Source organism: Cheilinus undulatus, linkage group 8, assembly GCF_018320785.1.
Source record: "Cheilinus undulatus linkage group 8, ASM1832078v1, whole genome shotgun sequence".
NCBI classification, from domain to species: Eukaryota; Metazoa; Chordata; class Actinopteri; order Labriformes; family Labridae; genus Cheilinus; species Cheilinus undulatus.
The window spans coordinates 3,172,287-3,194,172 of NC_054872.1; the positions used below are offsets into that span (position 1 = coordinate 3,172,287).

Consider the following 21,886-nt stretch of genomic DNA (forward strand, 5'->3'; position numbering starts at 1 on the left):
AGCCCCGAAAAGTCACACAAGTTCCAGGCTCGCTGAAAATGCTGCCATAAGGGATTCAAAGGCTTTAATAGTGTCAACGATGGCTAGCTTCAGGAGGAAAAACAAGTAAGAGACAGCAATTTATGGTTCAGAAGTTATTTAACTTTGAGAAACTGTGTCACTTCTTGTTGTGTATGACAGCGCCAGTCTGGAAGGCTTTTCAACCATCACATTCAGAGAAAAACTGTCATGCAGACACCGTTCTTTGCTGCTGCAGTGGATCCTTTAGTTCTTCTTCTCTGCTCTTAAAAAGGTAGCCTGTGCATGCCGTGCCTTCCAGCAGGGAAGAAGAATTGATTTCCAGTTTAGAGCGCTAACATTTAGCATGGCTAAATGAACCAAAATATAAAGCTAAACCAAACGCGCTGATACCAATACCTGCATTTTAAGCAGTATCAGACGTATTTCCGATACTGGTATTAGAATCAGAACAACTCTAGTTGCAGCGCTGGTTCGACGTATAGAAGCTCTGAGAAAACAAACATCCATAGAGGTTAGGAGAAAGATTTGTTTGTCCATTTGAGCATGCTACCTTTTCCAAAAAGTCTTGAAAGCAACCAAAACTTCCATGTTTTTTAAGGGAAAATGGAGTATAATGCTTTGCATGCAGAGCTTCTATAATGATGTTCCTTTTAAACAGTCTTACTTGTTCCTGTCTCTTTGTTCAATTATTGTTTTATCTGACGTCTAAAGTATCAATGTTTAACTATAGATGGGAAAAATATTCTATTCCAAAATGTTACTTTCGCCCGACACTGAGAGAAATAGATGCATGTGTGAGGAAAAAAGGGAAGGCATACATTAAAGTGCATGGGGCACGATTGGACCTGTGCTAATCTGCGTAGAGCTCAGCCTTTGACCATGGTGAATGCACACTCAGGTTAGCTAACGTGGTGCCCTGAGAATGATTCCCCACCTCTATTGTGATTCCTTCTTGCTCCAGACACAGGACCTCTCTGGACTTGACTTTCTGAGGGCTGTAGTAGCTGCTCTCTGCCTGGGTTTCTGTCAGCTGAGAAAAGAGACGGACAGTGAATCCACAAAAACACTTTCAAAAGTCCTAAAAACAACAACAAAAAAAATTAACCAGGTTCATCTTGAATAAATGTTTTGAAGACATTCACACTCATATCTTCAGTTAAGATTCTTCTTCTATGAATGTCTATGTTATGTCATTAACAAACATCCGTTGAAGAAACCTGTTTATCTTAAATCCTTTTTTAAGTTCCGTTTTACTCACTCCGGTTAAACCATTCCTCTTTTATACTGGCCATTAAATTCATCAGGACTCTCTTTTCCCACTGAAATGTTGCAGCTGTGCATGTGCAGCCGTTTAACTGTTTACCCACTGTGCGCCTCGTAAAAACTGCTCCCATGCATGATTTCAGATTATTTAGAAATGTCATGATCCTTTTTCTGGTTCAGCTGACTACCTTGAAGGTAACAGAGGCTTTGGTGCAGTAGAAGCCGATGGAGACAATGGGGTCTTTGGCTGTGTGCTGTAGGGGGTTACTGTAGATGCCTCTTGCTTCTCTTTGCTGGTAGAGGCCCTCCTCGTTCTCCTCTTCTGTGCCTACAATGGTGGGGACGAAGGACCAAGCCCAGGACACCCAACCCTGGTCGTTCTCGTCAGGACTGCTGGCTGCAGTGTAGAGGTCTGGACTGGAGTACTGGCTGGTCTTTGGGCTTTCCATGTCCACGTCTATCCCTAAAGTAGAAAAGAAGCGGGTTTTAATTGAGATGCTGTGTAAAATGTGAATGAAACAGAACACAGCGATTTCTAATCCTGTTCAAATTCTATTCAACTAAAAACACCACAAATACAAGCTAATTAATGATCAACCTGACACACACACATACATACACATACACAAATGAATAAATCAAGACATTTGTTTCTTTGACAGGAGTGGTTATTATTCAGGTCAAATATAAGACATGGCTTTTACAGCTAAATGGACCATGGTTTTGCTGACCTCCCCCTTTCACAAAGTGGAGAATCTCATGCCATCTCTGACTGTGAATGACTGAGCCTTCAACGTGTATGCCCAATTATGGTGCTAGCATCTGCTGCTAATTAGCCTACTTACAGATGAAGGTATAATGTCTTTGTACTGTATTTAATACAGTTTGGTAAAACACGCCATCCCCCAATCTACTGAAACAGGGAGAACTGACATTATTATAAGCATAGTTTCAACTGTCAAATGAAAAATACAAAAACAAAGGACACAAAGGCAGTTTTACAATAGTTTCTGCCAGTGATCCAGCGTGCAGATGTGTGAGTAAATGGTGAATAGGATGCAGCCAGCATCACTGCGGTCAGAGCTGTATGACTCAGATCCAACAGCCCCAGTCATCTCCATATTTGCATACAGTGAGAGACTTGGTCGTGTATTTAGTGAACATATTTCTTTAAAAGCCAACGAGTGGTCAGCAGTGAGACATGCTGGATGCTAATAAGCCATAATCAGAAGCCAAAACCAGTTCGTGGTGCAGGTGAAGGCAATCATGGGACTGTACAAAATGAGCTTGAGGAGAAGGAGGTTTGGTCGCGCCTTCTGAGTTCAGGTAAAATGTGAGGAATTGGCGTGACCACTGTAAGAAACATACCTTGCAAAAAGGGTCAAGGGTCACAGAGAGAGGAGAGGCAGTAACAAATTTAGGCTTACAGAGAAATGTTTCTCAAAGAGGAGGAAGAAAAGCTGTGATTGTGTGGAGTGTTCCAAACAAAAGTAAAATTGACTGTTGTGTCACACCCATTCTACTGTCTTTTCTTTATTTGACTATTTGAGGGTACTTAATGTTCCCCAAACCACCATGCACCGCCCCAGTCCCTTATCCCAACCTCTGAACTAATCCCATCGTGTGTGTTTCTGTACAAATCAGTAGAGGGGAAGCTGATGTCAATACACAAGAATGTGTAATCCCATTCCTTGTGGCCTCACATCCTCTGTGAGAAAACAATATTGTCCGTGAGGTCACAGCTTAAGAATCCCAGAGGCCGAGGCGGTAAAATTATGACATATTTTAATTAAATCTTTCACTTTGTGAATTGGCAGTTGAAAATCTTTTAACACCCAAACCTCATCTCCCTGTCTGAATTTGCTCTCCGTTCTCCCTCTTTCTTTTCACTCAGTGGAGCCTTTGAGGTGTCGGCTCCACGACTTAAGCTCTTTCGCTTCACATCACAGCCTGATGAGGCCTACGTTTGAATTTTGAGGCAATCAAAATTAAAGCTAAATTATCGAGTGATCAAAACAGACTGGCTTAAGGAGACTTTGAAGTATTAATCCAAGAAGTGGGTGAAAAATTCCCAGAGAATAATGTGGACTGGCCTAAATGTATGCTGCTGTGGAGTACAAAGTTATGACCATGCATGTTTGGTACACAATCAGTGCTATTTCTGCAACATCAGAGGAGGCACCTCATTAGCATGCATTCATCCACATTAAGAAATCAAATATGATATAAAAAAATGCATCAGGGCCTGACTGGTTTCCATGACTACAACGTCTCCAGGCAAGGGAGTGAGTTTTGTAAGAGAGTATAGGTGACACATACAGTTATAAAGCAGTGGGAGAGGCAGTGCCCTGATAGTCCAGTAGATGTCTCTCCATGTTTAGAAGGAGAGGTGGACTGGTTACCTGACTCAAACACATTATAAAATCATTTTACACAATCAAACATGGTGACCTGTCCTTTTATCACATTCTCATAGGCACTGCAGTTCTCCACATCGTCACACTGTTGCACAGGCCTACCTGCTTTGCTACAAAGAAAATCAATTCTATCCACTTCTACATGTAATCTAATATATTGTGATTTATTGTTTCACCTGAACATAAATAGTTTTTAAATTTGTTTGAGCAGTCATGACAGGAGAATGCTGAACCCTGCAGCTACTCATCCATAGCCAAAGACAGTGGGCTGCACATCTTCACACTGAAATTAAAAAAGCAAAAACATGATTGAAAAGCGGCCCTGACACGTCACTGGACCAGCATAAGGGAGCCATATGAGGGGAAGGACAGCCTGTGGCTTCAGACTGGTGCAAATGCACTGTTCCCCAACGGACAGAAAGTCTCTCCCATCAAGAATATACAGAAACACTCAGGACAATACGTGCAATTAGACAAACAGGCAAAATGTACGTCAGTTACAACATGCATGGAGGGGAAAACATACACTCACACAGCAGCCACGGTTCATGGTCCATTATTCTCTAAGTACTTGCTGAAACCGCATCATTTCTGTTGCCCTGAGCAGCTGGTCCGTTCAAACATGCTGGTAACCTCTGCTGCTAACCACTTCAATTTCAGTGATTTACAGAATTCACTCGATTTCAATTTGCTTTCTCAACCTCACTGTTTTTGCAAATTCAACTGTTTTCACAGCCCTGCATTAGAAAGACAGATGTAAACAACAATATACACACACATTACAGAGCTTTGTTCACTGTCAAATGGGAAACACCATCACATGAAGGAAACCGTTATTAGAGACTAAGTAAGAGGAAAAGATACAGATACAGACTCCTACACTCACCAGCCAGCCCAGAATGACAAAGCAGTCTAATCAAATCAATTTTCATGATTACTGTTCAAATAACTGTGGTTCATGCTCTGGTAATCATGTGTCATTATCTATTTACCCAAAGTATACAATTTTAAAGGCTTCAACAGTACAGAAATGTTTCCTCAAAATCAGAATAAAAGGGCTGAAAAAATGGATCAAGAAGAAAGATGCTTCAACCTTTCAGATGCAATAATCTTAACTAATACCAGAAGTGTAATGTTAACTCCAAGCAGCTGAGGAAGTGAATGCTCCACAATCTCAGAGATGATTTTACTGATCAAATACTTTCAGAAGAGAATTCATTGCACATGCAAACGGAGCTGTATCTAGTCTGCTTCTCATCTGTAGAAAGCAGGGACCCCAGGTTAGACAGAGTGCAGAAAACACACTACCATGATGTGGTACCAGATTTAGGCAAGAAAATAAATGCTTGGACTAAAAGTAAAGACTAAAATGTGAGGACTTTCTATGGACTAAAACTAGACTAAAAGGTTTTTGAGTTTTCGTCAACTAAAACTAGACTAAGCTAAAAAGGGAAGGAATGACTAAAATATGGCTAAAACTAAAATACATTTTATCTAAAGACTAAGACTAAAATTAAAAATAGCTGCCAAAATTAGCACTGCTACTTTCGGGCTCATAAATACATAAATTCAAAACAATACACTGAAAAAAAGCTGTCCTCAGTGGCACTAATATTTGATTTCTCTGTCGATGATGGATTTCAGATGTGTGAGTAAAGGCTGATACTGGCATCAGTCACAGGCAGATCATTTGGCATGTTTACCTGATAGCCTCTAGTTCAAGGTTATTATAGTTAACTTAAACAAAATAAATAACTAAAAATAAAATCCAAAAGCTATTTTAGTTAACTGAAACTAAATAAGAATTAAACTTCACCAAAAACAAAAATTACATAAACCTCTATAGTGTGCTTACTATAATAAAATAAAAACACAGACTTAGTTTTAGTCTCTGACCATACAGACTGGCACCTACACACAAGTCTGGGGAGTTGAAAATAGCTTAGTTTGACTGGTTAAAACTTTACACAGTTGTAGTTTTATGTCTTGAGTTGAAGAGGAGCCTGTTTGAACATGTTTTTGAAAATGTATGATGTTCGCTCAGTCTTGACATCTATCCAGAAAAAACATAAAACATTAAAATCAATCAAATCTAAACTAACAAACCAGCAGTAAAAACTAATAAAAAACTAAACTGAATCTGAACAAAGAAAGTGAAAACAAAATAAAAATAAAAACTAATGAAAAATCCCAAACTATTATAACTTTGCTCTGGTTCCCCTGACTGCTCATACAGAGATGAGTTATTTATTAGGCATAAGAATACCAATACAAAAGAAAATGTTGGCATGGAAGGAGCTCCACCTTGCAAGGTGCTCTTTAAAGATGCAGTCAGTAAAACTCTATGGAAAATGTTTAAATTTGTGTAATATAAACTTAAAACAAAAAGTAAGGCATTTTGTGTTTGGTAGATTATTTCTTTGTTGTAACAATGCTTCTTGGTAATAAATCTTATACCGTTGGAAAGCCTGTTTATTACCCTTTTAAATGATGCCATATTTGTAAGGAACATGCATTTGTGGGATGAGCAGCAGAGCTGAGAATGAGGGTTGCGCCCATGAAAAATGTGCCAAATCTTCTCCGCCAATGCCAAACAGCTGATTCTGCCATTGACTCTTGTTTGGTGTTTGGTGGATTGGATAATACTTGAAGAAACAAGACATTTTGGCAATTTAACAGTTTATTCATTTAACAAACAGGAGCTTCAGCAGCGTGTGGAAGAACCATACACAGCCACAACAGCCTGGCTCCTCCTCCTCATGCTGGTCACCAGCCTGGTCAAACACTACTGTGGGATGGCATCCCATTCTTCAACCAGCATTTGTCACCAGTCAGCCAACGTGGTTGTGTTGGTCACCCTGGCACGAACAGCACGCCCAAGCTGATCCCACAAGTGTTCAATGGGGTTAAGGTCAGGACTGCTGGCAGGCCATTCCATCCTCATCACTCCCAAACTCTGGAGGTAGTCTTTGTAGTCTCTGTGGGGGCGAGTGTTGGCATCTAGGAGGATAGAGTTCTTGCTGACAGGGTGAGAAAACACTATTCTTGTGGTGTCGTCTTCTTGGGACACCCACGCGGCCTGTCTCTGACATCCCCCATTATGTGGAACTTGTCCTTCAGTTGGAGATGGTACTAGGGATCACTCCAAAAAAATGCCGCTACTTGGTTTCACCAGCTTGAAGTTGCCCAACCGACGGGCCCTATCCAGATCAGTCAAACATGCCGATTCTTAAAGCAGACATCTACTGACCACTGCAGCAGGGCCCATGCTCACAGGTGCTGCCAATCAGGCACCTGATTGGAGCACCTAGGGGTACCAGAAGCTCAAAACAAGAGTCAATAGCAACAGCAAAATAAGCTGTTTAGTATTGGCAGAGAAGATCTGGCACATTTTTCATGGGCACAACCCACATACTCAGCTCTGCTGCTCATCCCACAAATGCATGATCCTTACAAATGTGGCACCATTTAAAGGGGTAAAAAACAGGCTTTCCAACGGAATAAGATTTATTACCAAGAAGCATTGTTACAACAAAGAAATAATGTACCAAACACAAATTGCCTTACTTTTGTTTTAAATTTAGATGAGCCTGTGTCTGATTAACTGCTGTCCCTTCTCCTCATCCTCCTCTCTCCTGCCACATGGAGAGGGATAAGGCCTGATGGCAACAGTCTGTGTTGATTCACACGCTCTGTGGTTTTTTTTTGTTTCCCCCGAAAAAGCAGGAGAAACAAACTCCATGGTGAAAGTGATGTTTAATATCCTGTTAAGGGACAATGGCAGCATATACAGCTCCAGGAATGTGTGAAGGGAACAGGCCAAAAATCATCATGGCATAAAGAAGCTGCAAAGACCAAGTTGGCTTTCCACACAGTCCCAGGACTTAAAGACCCATTCAGACCTCTGGGGGAGTTTTACAGGGCTACTTCACACTTCTGAAAATCTAATTCCAGACTATTCAAGACCTTTTTTAGACCTGAACTGAGAATCATCAATGCCTCTTTATTGTGTTAAAAATTGAAAGGTGTGTGAGATTTCCTACACCAATTCACTGGACCAGGACTGAATTTTCTGATTTCATGTTCCGTTCATGATTATTTTTAGAAAGCGTGCTGAGCTAATCATCAAGAGGAAAACAACAAACTTGTCAAAATAGGGGTGGGCTGTTCACATTTTTAGGAAGGCATCTTGGAAACCTGAAGCTTGAAAGACTTGGACTTCTGTTTCACAGCAGAATTAGGTTTATTCAATCACAGTCATTTATAGACAACAAGAGGGGGGTCCTGGGAGTTTTGAGAATCCAACACTTAATGTTTGTGAATTTGGTGAATATTCATCAAACAGCTTGGATTAGCAATTCAGTTAGAAATCCACGATCATTGAGAAGATTGGTATTATTTTTATAAACCTCTCGTTCGTTTTTAGTTTTTCTCATGGTCATTTTAACATGACTACCTTCATATAAAACACAAATCCCATTAGAAAAGCTGGTTTACTGCTTTAAAACTTGAAAATTAAGACTATCTAAAGCTAACCTAAGTCAAACATTAAAAAGTAGAACTAACAGATTTTACCACAGTAAGGGGATTATGTTGATAATGTTGCAAAAAGGAGATTTTAAGACATCTAAAAAGTCTAAAAACCTTGAACATCTGAAAGTAGCACGCTCACTCTACCTGTCTCTCTTCCTGCATCAGTGCCTATTATAGATTTTCAGATTATTTGTCTTGTTTTTGTCACCTAAATATCAATATACTGTGTTTGATTATCAGTCTATAAGGTCTAACAGTGTGTCAGAGCTTTGCTATAACTAGGGTTGTTTCGCAAGTACACAAGTTTATGCACCGATCCGATACCGTTTGGTTTGGCTTTATATTTAGCTTCATTTAGCCATGCTAAATGTTAGCGCTATAAATGGGAAATCAATTTTTCTTTGCTGCCAGAAAGCACGTCATGCACGGGCTACTGTTGTAAAGCAGAGAAGAAGAAGCAAAGAACCCACTGCAGCAGCAAAAAATGAAGGCTGCATGACAGCTTTTCTCTGAATATGATCGTTAAAACGCCTACCAGACCGGCGCTGTTGTACACCACAAAAAGTGACACAGTTTATCAAAAGTTAAATAACTTCTGAACCATAAATCGCTGCCTCTTACTTGTTACTTGAAATGTCAACATTAGGCCACTATTTTCTATAAAAACCCCGGCACCAAATATCAACTTATTAGAAACTAAGAGGTATTCGTTGACAGAGAGAGGGAAAGAGATGCAGACATGATGGAGCAAGTATTTGGATAGAGAGCTTTAACCCTTACTGTCATCATGTTGCTGCTGCTGTTTTTCTGCTCTGTGTGACTAAATCTTCTCTTCTTCTTTTCTTAAATTATTTCATTAATCTCTCTCTAACACAGAGGGCTTCTCTCTGAGCCTGCTCACACTGAGGGGCAGAGCTGACACACTCAGACACAGGTTGTGTGCAGGCAGCTCAGCTGTAAATGCTGTTAACTGTAACGTAGACAAGCATTATACGCAAAAAGGAATTATCAGAATTTAAAAAATAGCTATAAAACAAAGACTGGTGAAAGATGTCTTAGGCAGTGTGCCTTCTACAATTTTAAAGACCACTCTTTGGTAAAATCAAGACTTTTAAGGCCTTAAATTTCAAAAGTTTACGGATCGGCAGCATTCCTGTTGTAGCAGAAGTTAGGACCATCGGCCACAGAAGGTTGACCATTCTTTTATATCTTACTAAAAAAGCTTAGACTAGTACTGACACTACCAGTTACCATTTTGAACAAGTAATTATTCTACTGAAAGAAGCCTTAAAAAACTCTCCTCAAAGACACTGAAACAATCTAGAATAAAGGCATGTGGATAAGAAACGTGCAGCAATAAAGGACAAATCAGAGACAAAAACATCAACCACAAAAATTCACTCACCAGATAAAATGGCTCCAGCCTCACTCACATGGCCACTGCCCTCCTCTCCCTCACTCTCTTTGTGCCCTCCTATTTCGCCGTAGTAGAGAGCAATAATCAGCTCCAGGATGCGAATAAACATGGGCAGCTGCTGATCAGTAATGGACAACTTCAGGCTTTCAACCATGGTCTGGATCTGAGAAAAACACAAGAAATGGTTTAAATGATTTTAATTCTCAAACTATATTTGTCTGTGAGATGGAGTACAGGTGCAATCACCTGTGCTGGGCACCATATATTGTTAATAGTGATGTAAGAAAAAGGGGCGGAGCCACTCTGGTAGTTTATACTACACTATCTAAAAAATGCGGCATTGCATTATGGGGCATGGCGGCCATGTTGGCCACGATAGTATACAAACGGAGAAAGGCTGCACCTAACTTCCTCTATTATATGGCCTTGGTGTCTGGCTCGAGTCTTTTCCTTGAGTCTTAGTCCATCCCCCCAGAGACTCACGGAGAAACCAAAGGAATCGAAGTGGAGTAGTGAAGACCAAAGATGCCCATGGGACGTCAAACTTAACTTCAAACTTTTTCATCATCAACATTTACTGCAACAGTAAAATATAAATCAGAAGAATCCTTTGGAAAAGTTTTAATTCAGAATAAACAGCAGTTTTCAGCAAACTGCTCAAACTTGTAGCTACTCACTTTGATGACGGAGGGAATCTTTGAGTTGATGTTGTCGTAGGTGAAGTGGAGGCGTGTCCTAAAGGAGCACTTGTACAGCAGTGGGTCCTGGTAAAACTCGATCTTGCCACTAGCATTCCTCTTGTCCAGGCACACAGTGCAGTCAGCAAAGTTGATCACTTTCCTGAGGACCAGCTCTGGAGCTTGGAAGGAAAAAAACAAGAATAAAAAAGGATTGTTCATCCTTGAAGTCAATTAAGTGAACCTGAACACTTAATAATATGCAGTTTATGCTTGCTCTCAGAAATACAATCACACGTACTGACACAGATCATAGAAAGTCCACATTCTCTCTGAGCTATAAAATCAGGACTCAGCAGGCATTACACAACTGCTGAGTAATTTAACATTTATAAGAGATAGTGGGCTGTGTTTCTGTAGGTTAGGTTGTGTGCATTCTTACACATCACAGCAGGCTCAACCGTCACTGGCCTCATCTTGACATAGAATACCACTGACAAGAAAATCCTCAGTTTTAAGCATAAATGAAGGCCCATTTCATGATTATTCAGGAGATTCTATTGTGTGAATGCAACGGAAATTAAGAAATAGAAAAAGAACACTAGATTATAGTGTTGTTAGTGTTTATAAGCAGGAAAAACAAGGACGTTAAAGGATTTTCATCACAGTAAAAGTCACCGGACGGAAAAAAAGACTACAATTCAGGCATGGAAGAAGACAGCACTGACACATGAGCTCTGTAAAAAAATAAAACGTTTATTTCTAACAAAAACATAAATTTTTATTGAACTTGGTTCAATATTTGCATTTTGTCTCTGTGCTTTATTGTCTTATTATCTGAGTTTATTATTATTCTATTTTGCTATCTTGACTTTCAACATTTTATCCTACTGTCTGTTTTCTTACATAAAAAATCATGAGTGCATTTTTCCAGCCAGCTAAGGTCTTGACACACTGGTTCCGGTATTTTTAGATGCGTTTTTTTCAGATCCATAATCCGTAAAAACATCACGCATCCGGGCCTTGCAAAAATCCCGCTGGATCCATCCTGACACAGCTTCATACAGCACACGCTCATGCGTCATAGCGATGAAACAAGTTGGAGAAACGGAGAGCAACTTTATAAATTAGTCTCTGTTATGACCTGTGAGTAGGCTACAACTTCTGCTTTTATCTGTTATATTTCCATATCTGATATCCACATAATACACGGGCAAACTACGGTGTTTGAAGTGAGGTTTTGATGCGAGAGAGAGGGAGGGGTTGGGCGGGGGTCAGTGCGCAGGAGAGAATAAAGCAACAGGCTATGATCTGAATCATCCTTCACCCATCTCTCTGTTATATTTCCATGGTTGATATTCACATGATAAATGAGCAAATTTGGTGTTTGAAGTGAGGCTTCACAGTGCAAGAGAGAGAGAGAGGAGGGTCCGGCAGGTGTGAGAAAGCGAGTACTGCAGGTACTGATTTGAATCATCAGTCAACCATTTTAATGACTTGGACTGATGCGAAATTTCACATAAAATCGAGCCTGTTCAGAAAAAAAAATATGACGCCGTGGGTGTGCAAATGTCATCAGAACAACATAAGCTTGATTTTAGTTTTTAACGTTAAAAAGAAATTCAGATGAAATAATTGGACCCAGTGTGCAAAGGCATTTAGTCAGAGATTTATACCGAGCCTCATATTTTTGATCATTTCACCTTGCTCAGTGATGTAACAGTATTGTTTTGAAAGCAAGTAGGGCTGGGCAATTAGATTAAATCGCAATATGGCCTGCTGCAGTTTACAAATCATAGAAGTTGCAATATTTCTTAAACTTGAAATATGTCCAAATAGCAGTTCAATATATTCATTTTTTTTGCAGAGGCTATACAAGCTTAACCTCCTCCACCCCAGCTGCTTCCTTTATAGCTTAACGCATGCTGCATCCTCATATTCAGATTCATGCTACTATAGATTAATTGATTCTGAAATAATTTATTTTTTTCAGTACACATTGTCATTTGTGTGTCGGTCCATATGGGGATTTATAGCCATGCGCTCCCTGGAGAGTCAAAGCAGCAGCTTGACTGACTCAGGTAGCATCTTTAGAGCAGAGCCTTCCCCATCAAGTAAAACTGTCAGCGATATCCACTTTGCAATGAAATGGTAAAATGTATGATAAGTGTTCCTGACTGAATGTAGGTTATAATATTGATTTATTGTTTGAATTCGTTGAAAAATGCATAAGTTGAGTAATCTAGTAATAATCGCATATTAAATCGAAATATCAGGGAAAAAAAACGCAATTAGATTATTTTTGCAAATCATTAAGCCCTGAAAGCGAGCAAACTTGTTAGATAGCTAGATGAACAGATTCTGAATTCTACAATCACAAAAGAGTGAGGATTACAGACAGGTACTTCTCCCTCCCTGCATTCCCCTCCTCACCTGAGGGATGTTGTATAGACCCAACATAATTTATAATGTGCATGCTGAGGTTTGAGATCTCCCTCCATCACCTGTGTTATTACATGTGAGCTCTTTACAGTGTCAGGGCCCGCTCTGCCTTGGATTTAAAGTGTGAATTAGAGACTACTCTGCAGCTGACACAGAGTATTTATCCTACAGTAATGTTTATACCTCCCAGAGTTGTTCATTGTACCTCAGTCTGAAGAAAATAGTCTGAATGCTCACTGTAATATATATGTTTTTGTCTCTGGGATTAACAAGCTAATCCCCAAACCAGGGAATGTAAGCAGCCATTGCTCACCAGTGATGTCCATGAAGGCCCTCTCCCACATATCATCCACGGTGTAACACTCTGCTGAGGTAATGTTGACTGACAGGACAATGTCATCCTCCACATACTTCAGGATCAAGTTGTTCACCACAATATTAACGTTGTTCACCACGCGCCTGATGAGACTCTGTACATACCCTGAAGACACAGAAGCAAAGACGCAACAAATGTTAAAACACAAAAAGGATACATACCTTACAGAAAGACACTCGTGTACATAGTAGGCACTGCAATAAAGTATAGGCTTTTCCAGAACACACAAATGTAGTGTTGAGACACTAAAAGAGTAAAACCCACAGTCCTTGTTGTCCGGGATACACCAGCAAACCCATTTATCTTCACTGGTGTATAAATGAAAGAACATGCTGTTTGCTGACAAGTAAAGATAAGGAGACAGAAATATTTTTAAGAGCTCTTTGTTCTTTAGTGAATCCTGAAACACAGGAATAATTCATCGATCTCTTATATTCCTACCTAACAAGCATAGGGTTTTTTAACAGAGCAAGGGTTTTTTCAACAGAGCATTTCTGAACAAACTAGTTATCTTTAGAAGGCATAAATTATTTTGTTTTCACACAATAACAGAACTTTTTCAGAAAAGGCAAAAATATAATTAACTCCCTTCAAGAGCTGAACTTCAACTGAGCCATAGCACAAACTACTGTTGTGCTTTAGCTCAAAGCTTGTAAAATCAAGTTAAACCAAGGGTTATTTCTCAGTTTACACACAGAATAAAAGCATCAGAAAGAGTTTGAGCTGCCACTTGAGAAGGTACCATGCCAAAACCAAAAGAAAAAATCAGTTTAGACTTGAGTAAAAAGGATTGTTGATGAAGCAGGAGAAGGATCTTCAAAGTTTAAGTGTTTCCAAGGGTCAGGAATTGGAGTGAGAAGAATAATCAAGAAATTCAGTGAGGGCCACATAGTCCAGAAAAAGCCCAGCAGAGGAGAGGGAGAAAGATTTTAAAGATTCTGGAAAGAAAACTAGTGAGAGATGTGTCTAAAGAGCCCACTAGAGAAGCAGTCAGGAACTGTAGTCTCAAAGAAGACCATCACTAGAGTCCTGCACAGAAATGGACTAAGAAAAAGTCCCCTTTAGCAGAAGAGACTCCTTCAAGCCAGACTGAAGTGTGCTAAGGACAACCTGAAGAAGGATTATGAATACTGAAGTGTGTCCTTTGGTCAGATGAGACTAAACTAGAGCTCTTGGTCATAGAGACGTTGGTGATGTTTAGAGAAAGAAGGGAGAGGCAGGTCACCCAAAGAACACCGTCCCACAGTGAAACATGGTGGAGGGAGGATTATGCTGTGGGGATGCTTCAGTGAGTATGAAACTGGAAACCTTGTCAAGGTGGAAGGAACCATGAAGAAAGAAGGAGATGTGGAGATTTAGAAGAAAACTTGAAGATGTCAGCAGCAAGACTGGGTCTGGGTCATTGCTTTTTCTTCTAAAACGACAATGACCCAAAACATACGTCACTCCTGGTGAAGAACAACATTCAGAGGACCAAAATGAGACTTACTGAGTGGCCTGCACAAAGCCCTGACTCAAAACTGACTTTGAAATCTGTGGGGTGAACTGAAGACCAAGTTCCCATGCCAGATGACCATCAAATCTGGAGGAGCTGCAGAGATTTGCCAAAGAAGAATGGGCTGGGATTCCTCAGAGACTTGTGAAAACTACAACAAATGACTACAGGCTGTTATCTAGCAAAAAGGAGACACGACTGACTATTACCGCCTAATAATTTTGACCCTGGTAGTTTTTGATTTTGTGGAATATTTTCATTTCTTTATGCAAAATAAAATAATTTCAGCATCCAAAATAAACTAGGATGTTTTAGCTGTTGCTTTGGTTAACAGTGCTTGAGAAATATGTTTCAATCAATGACATTTTCATAGAGGGGAGAATAATTATGTCCTCATGTTTAAATGTAAAGGTCATTACCAGGCAGCTTTGGGGAAACAAATCTAACTATACAGACAGGGGGGTTGTGACCATAGAAAATACAATGTGTTCCAAATTATTATGCAAATTGGATTTTAGTGTCATAAACATTCAAATTTTTGTTTTTCAGTAAAACTCATGGATGGTGTTGTGTCTCAGGGCTCTTTGGATCACTGAAATCAATCTCAGACACCTGTGATCATTAGTTTACCAGGTGAGCCGATTAAAGGAAAACTACTTAAAGGGATACTTCAACATTTTGGCAAATTTTCCCATTGCCATAATTCCTATAGTCTTACTAAAAGGTTTGTTACATTTAGTTGTCTGTGCAAGCTATTTTTGGATCGGCGCTGCCAAGTTCGGAGCTGCTGTGCCAACTTAATGGAGACAGACGGTATTTTTGGCTTTCCCTCATCAAACTCATCAAATACACAATCCAACAACTCCAAAATGCTCTTGTGGACAAGTTAACTTGTCCTACTAAAGATTCTGACATCCTGCAAAGAAATTTAAGCAGAAACCCTCCAAAAACTCACAGGTTCAATGGATGCAAGAATAGTGAAGGTGATATCAAAGAGGGGCTCCTATGTTAACATGGAACCTGGCCTGTTAAGATGTTTTTGATTGAAATAGCTTTGATTTCAGTAAATATGACCTCCTAATGCTGCAAATTCAACAAATGACCATTTTCACTTCTTTAAAACCTATAAAATGCTCTGAAACTCTGTTATGCTTAATAATGTGGAACAGTGACTTTAGAGTTTTTTTTTTATTTTTGAACCAAAAAAAAAAGTTGTCATTGGGAGGTTTGTTCGATGAAATCTGAATTATGCTCTAACGGTTGATGACTTGAAAGTTATACTGACTATCATTTGTATTAATATTTGGGAAAATCAGAGAAAAACATCATTTGCATAATAATTTGGAACGCGGTGTAGATACAGCAGTAAGCAGCCAAACCATGTCATCAAAGGCATTTTTCATTCCTCTTATTTATTGCTGAACAGTCACTAAAGGTTCAAACGTGATTTTAATGACTTACCTTTCTGAAGCTATAAGTCAGAGAGAAACAGACCATCTATTAATGCTGTTGTCGATACAAACATTTATAACCGTCACTTATAAACAGACCAGTCTTGGTATGAGTGTATTCTAAGTGACAGCAGTCTGATGTTGCTGCCTGATCAAACAGAGTGGCAGGAAGAGCGGATGACATAATATAAACTCAACTCATAAACGCAATGTGTGTTCGTGACATTTGTGCCAGGTTTAGCATTACTGCATGCGCTGTAGTCTGAGCCTCAGTGTGCGCCTAGCTGCGTTCATACATGCATGAATGTTGCCGTGTGCATGTGTGTGTGTGAGTCTGTGTGCCTGTGGTTGTGGGGTCAGCTGGAAGGTTGCTGACGCACCTGCAGCCTGGGCAGTAAAACCAGCACTTTACCCCCTGCTATTTTCCTCTCTGGATCTAATTTACTCATGTCAGGGTGTCTCTACTCCCCTCTCACACTTTCTTATTCATGTTATACTTCTTCTTACCTTGCACCGAGTCCAGGGCCACATTCCGTCTCTCTGCGAGCCATCACACTGCTCTTAACTTCTGTAAACAATTGACACAGCCAACACCTGTGCTGCAGCCCACAGGGAAGGAGCCTACTTAAAACTGTTCAACCATAAAATGACTGGAAAAACCAGCTCCTTTATGTGATCTCAGAACAGGCCAAGTACTCTCCTCTGTGCAATACAGGAAAGAAACACTATACCGTCCATTCTCACAATTTTTTCCTGTATATGGAAAGTATTAGCAGTGATGAGACCTGCCAGTGAAAAGCTATGGAGAGAGAGTGAGATGTCAACCTGGCTAAATGTACGCTGAGTATAATCTATAACAAGATAAATGTAATTCACCTTAACACAGAGTTACTCAACCCTGCTCAACCAAACAGCCAAACTGTTGAAAAATACCTGTGCAAGAGCCACAATCTACGCGATGAAACGTTGCAAAAACAGCTTAAGTAGCAATATATATAAGTTAAAGGTGGCAAAAATGGTCAAAAAGTGGCAAAAACATTGCAAAGAAATGAGGGAAAAGTGACTAAAATGGGCCAAAAGCAGTCAAGAGTGGCAAAACAAGGCCAATGAATAGAGAACAAGTTGTATTCAATGGCATAAGGTAGCTTAAATGGGCAAAAAAAAAATGTGAAAAAGGGCAAAATTGAAAAAAGTGCTAAAAGAAGTTGCATAAATGAGCAAAAAAGAGGAAACTGTGATGATTGCACATTTATTCTGTTAACTTCCTGTGGACTGTTTCCTGCTTGGAGTGTTTCTGTTCTCTTCACAGAGGTTGGGCGTTCACTGATTTCCCCTGGCAGCTACGCACCTGCACCGAATCACGGCAATCACCGTGCACTTGTAAGCTCTGCTCAGAGTCATCTCCAGCGCCAGAGTATTCCTGCTCCTTAGTGGTATCTTGGCTCTCTAGCAACTCAGTTAACACTACTGAAGTATTTTTTGAGATTTCTCTGTGCTCCAGTGACCTGTTACTAACCCTGCTCTCTCTTCGCCGTTTCCAGTGCCTCCACGCGCCGTCAGTGCTCTGCCCAACCTCTGCCGCGCTGCCACACTCTCGCACCAGACTCTCTCACAGCCTCCACTGCCTACCCTCACGCCTGCAGCCCTTACTTCTCCCTGGATCCTTCTCGCACTCCCTGGACCTTGGATTCCTCCTCCCTTACTCCCGTGTTTCCCCCCAATAAAACCTTTTAACTGCTTTCTACTGTCTCCGGCTCTGCCCCTGGGTTCAAATACAACCACTTATGACTCAGATCATCACAGAAACAAGTGGGTTTTACCCGCAACTTAAATGGCCAAAAAGTGCTGAAAAAATGTTGAAAAGGGGCAAAAATGGTCCAAGCGTGGCAAAAACTCAGCCAAAAATGAGAGAAATGTGACTAAAATGGGCAAAAAGCAGTCAAGAGCGGCAAAACAGGGCAAATGAATAGAGAACAAGTTGTATTCAATGGCATAAGGTAGCTTAACTGGGCAAAAAACATTGTGAAAAAGGGCAGAATTTTTTAAAAAAGTGGCTAAAAGCAGTTGCAAAAATGGGCAAAAAAGAGGAAACAAGCTGTGTTTAATAACAAAATGTTGCTTAAATGAGTGAAAAGTAGTGAAAAATGGTGAAAAGGGGCAAAACTGTTTCAAAAGTGGCAAAAACTCAGCCAAAAATGAGAGAAAAGTGACTAAAATGGGCAAAAAGCAGTCAAGAGTGGCCATAGGGCCAAAAATTAAGAAATAAGTGGTATTTAATGACAAAAGACAGCTTAATTGGGTGAAAAATGGTGAAAACCTGTTGAAAAGGTGCAAAAATGGGATAAATAGGACAATTAAGTTTGACAGTTAAGCCCTCTGTATAAGTCTGGGAAACAAACTGATTAATGTGATTCATTTCTGAGGTCAAAGTTTCCCTTTTCTAAGGTTTTCTGGGGGGATAATATTTCAACTTAAGACATAAAAGAGCCACCAATAATCTCGAAAGAGCCACATGTTGAGTCCCCTAACAGTCAAAGGTCACTGCATACTAATACCAGTGTTCTGTGTGGTTAGCTTTATTCAATGCTGTAACATGTGGGTCCTGATAGGAGTGATCTCTGAATGACAACAATACAAAGAGTTAACTCAGTTTGATGACCACGGTTAATCTTGCTATGGCCTTTACAGTTGACAGGTCTTAAACCACTGGTTAGAAAGCTCTCTCTCTCACAGGGTCGCTATCGCCAACACAGTAAGCAACTTATGTTAGCTATTCTTTGGCTAAGCTCCAAGCGGAGAAAGTGCAGCAGTCCCCCAGAACAGGAGAAAGCTCCAGCCTTTACCACAACGGGATATTCTTTATCCATAAATAGCATTTTCCCCTTAAGACCAGAACAGCTGGTGCATTTATTTTCTGAGCATTTCTTAGCCCAGTACCAGGAAAGCAGAAGCACCGGGCCACAGATTTAGTGGTGTCCAAGAACAAGCAGCACAAGCCATCTCACATACATGAAGCAGTATCCACTTACACAATCATGCATCCAACAGCTAAAAGGTAACTTCATATTACTGCATGAGTCAGTGCCACTATGAGCTCTACTCTATTTCTTTCAGACAGATGTTTCTATGTCCAGAAATAAAAATCCAATTTGGTCAAAACATTAACTGAAGAAAAAAAGATCCACTTTTCCACCACAAACAGCTGTATGAATAAAAAGGCCCCAGGTGAAAGAGAAAATCTGAGTGGGTATTTAATTCTGAGAACTAAAATCTACTTCATCCACATTTTAGTGGATCTAAATTCATTTTGCTAAAATAATAAGCTGATAGGCATTAGGGGTGGGGATCACTAGTGGCCCCATGATATAATATTAACACAATACTTGAGTCATGATTGTACTAGAGAGCACCCTTGATCTAACCTGGCATGCCAGGTGGATTTGTTTCACTCATCCATCTGGTAATCCACCCATAGACAGTGTTTGGGAAAGGGCAGAGCCTTTTGAAAAAACTCAGAGGGTGACTGGATGAGCGTTCTTTAATAGCTTCATAAATGTGTTTACTTCTCTATCATGCATTGATTTGATGGTTACTGCAGTTTCTTCTGATGTGAATCAGCACTCTGGCTATGTCGCTGAGAGAGCAGCTATTTTGGCAAAGCAGTCTGGCTGTTCTGTGCAGAGGTCTGCTTTTCTGTTATTTGGGTCTGTGGCATTTTGAACCACTTTGTGGTTGTGAGTAAATGTGGCTGGTTGTTTGGAATCTGTTCTTGTTACAGTGTCTATGGCAGTGATCATCAGCTGAAGGCCCAGGGTCCAGATCAGGTCCTCCACAGCATCCCATCCAGCCCCCAGAAGATTATTAAATTCAGAAAATGTGAGGGAAATCTGTTATGGTATTTACAGTGTCTTTCCATTTTCAAAAATCCCTCAAGGAACCCAAATATTCACTGAGATAAAAACTTTTTTTTCTGGATTTGCTTGATCAGTTTCACAAAAATCCAGCTGTCGGCCATTGTTAGTAAAGAAAATGTATGACAAACACACACTCATCAGTCAGTTCTTGATGAGAACTGCCAGGTAGGTTAGTTTTCCCTGGCTGGGTATGAAAAACAAAATACCTGTTTACTGCATGTGTGCATATGGAACTGAAACCCAGTGATGCAGAGCATTACAGCCCTAGAAATATGTGGTTAAAATATCTCAATCGCCCCCTTGTGGCTGGCTGCAGCATAGGCGATATGGACTGAATTTACTGCTAAGGCCTAAAAATAAGGTATATTACAAAGGAAATCAAAACATCTCAGTAGATCTCATTTCTATAATTAACAGTCTGGCCCCCACAATGTCTGCCAAGAAAAAAATGTGGCCTTTGTGCAAATGTAGCTGGTGATGCCTGGTCTATGGCATAGATTTAGGCCGCATATGATGCCCATTTGTGATACAGCACGCTGTCATAATGCATAATGGGGCTAATCCAACATTCTGGATGGTTTAAGTATGTGTTTATATATCTGCACAGAGTGTTTTTGTAGCCTTTATGTGTTGAGCTTGAAGGTTTCAGTGTCTCTATGAATGTGAAATAATATCTCTTAGCTGTGATGTCATGATGAGGCTGTCACAGGTGATTGAATTATGCTAGGACAGCACTGACAGCCCAGCTGTGCAGTGTGCAGCACAACGCTGGATTCTGTAGAAGTCCAGGTCGGTTTCCTTGTTGGTTCTTCTTAAACAACTGCTGCTGTTTGTTTCAGAAATAAAGATAAACTGGTTAAAACATGAAGTGGCAACTGAGATCTGCAACTTCTCTGGAGCAGTAGGACGACTTTCTTGCCTGCTGCTCACTGCGTCTTCATCAGAGTCAGGAGTTTGACATTAAGTCCGTTATTATAAGTGCATTAAGAGATCCAGGGGTGTCAAACTCAAGGCCCGGGGGCAAAATCCAGCCTGTGGCACAATTACAACCAGCCCGCAAGATCATATCATATTTTTAGTAAAATATGAGGTCTGCAGATTTCCTTCAGTATAAAGATGTAAATTCCAACTTGGGGATGTGAAGTCATAAAAATGTGAAAAAATTAAGAGTAAAAAAACAACATAAAAGAAACGTGGGGCAACAAATTCATTTGTGTTTTCATTTCATATTTCAATTTTGCATTGCACAATTATAACTTCTATCTATTATTTGGACATTTATTTCATATTTTGACCATTTTCAATGAATTACTTTGATTTTTATCTAAAATCTTGACCTTTTTCATTTATAATTTTGACTTTATCTCAAATTCTGACCTGTGCAATTGATTATTTTGACTTTATAGCTCATATTTTGACCTCTTCAATTAATTATTTCGACCTTTATATAATTTTTCGACCTTTTAAATGCACCATTTTAAATTTCAAGCCATATTTTTGCTTTAAAAACATGATTGTGACTTTCTTTTTATATATTTGCCTTTGTTATTTTAATATCTAGTTTTGTGTTTTGACCTTTGAACAAATAAGTTTGACTTTTTAGCTTAAATTTTGACCTTTTTAGTTTATTATTTGGACTTTAATCTCTTATTTTGACCTTTGAGGTCAACAGTTTTAAATTTTGAGTGATATTTTTTGCCTTAAAAACATGATTGTGACTTTCTTTTTTATATATTTGCCTTTTAAAAGCGTTAACACCTAATTTTTGTGTTTTGACCATTTGAACAATTAAGTTTGACTTTTTAGCTCAGATTTTGAGCCTTTTAACTCATCATTTGGACTTTTTAAAACTCAAAATCATTTATCCTCATATCTATTTT

The 21,886-nt window shown here is 39.7% G+C and overlaps 2 protein-coding genes across 7 annotated transcripts in view; both read right to left on the reverse strand.

The window, feature by feature from the left end:
* Positions 1 to 21,886, reverse strand: part of LOC121513254 (NLR family CARD domain-containing protein 3-like) — a 945,231-nt gene that overhangs the window by 758,464 nt on the left and 164,881 nt on the right. The window lies entirely within an intron of this gene.
* Positions 1 to 21,886, reverse strand: part of LOC121513252 (vacuolar protein sorting-associated protein 13B-like) — a 481,863-nt gene that overhangs the window by 430,331 nt on the left and 29,646 nt on the right. For all 3 annotated transcript variants that reach the window (XM_041792863.1, XM_041792864.1, XM_041792862.1), the window contains exons 5-9: positions 13,084 to 13,251; positions 10,329 to 10,510; positions 9,640 to 9,814; positions 1,473 to 1,747; positions 956 to 1,051 (exon numbers count right to left, since the gene is read on the reverse strand). In XM_041792863.1, the coding sequence (XP_041648797.1) occupies positions 956 to 1,051; positions 1,473 to 1,747; positions 9,640 to 9,814; positions 10,329 to 10,510; positions 13,084 to 13,251 (896 nt within the window). The remainder of the gene's footprint in view (positions 1 to 955; positions 1,052 to 1,472; positions 1,748 to 9,639; positions 9,815 to 10,328; positions 10,511 to 13,083; positions 13,252 to 21,886) is intronic.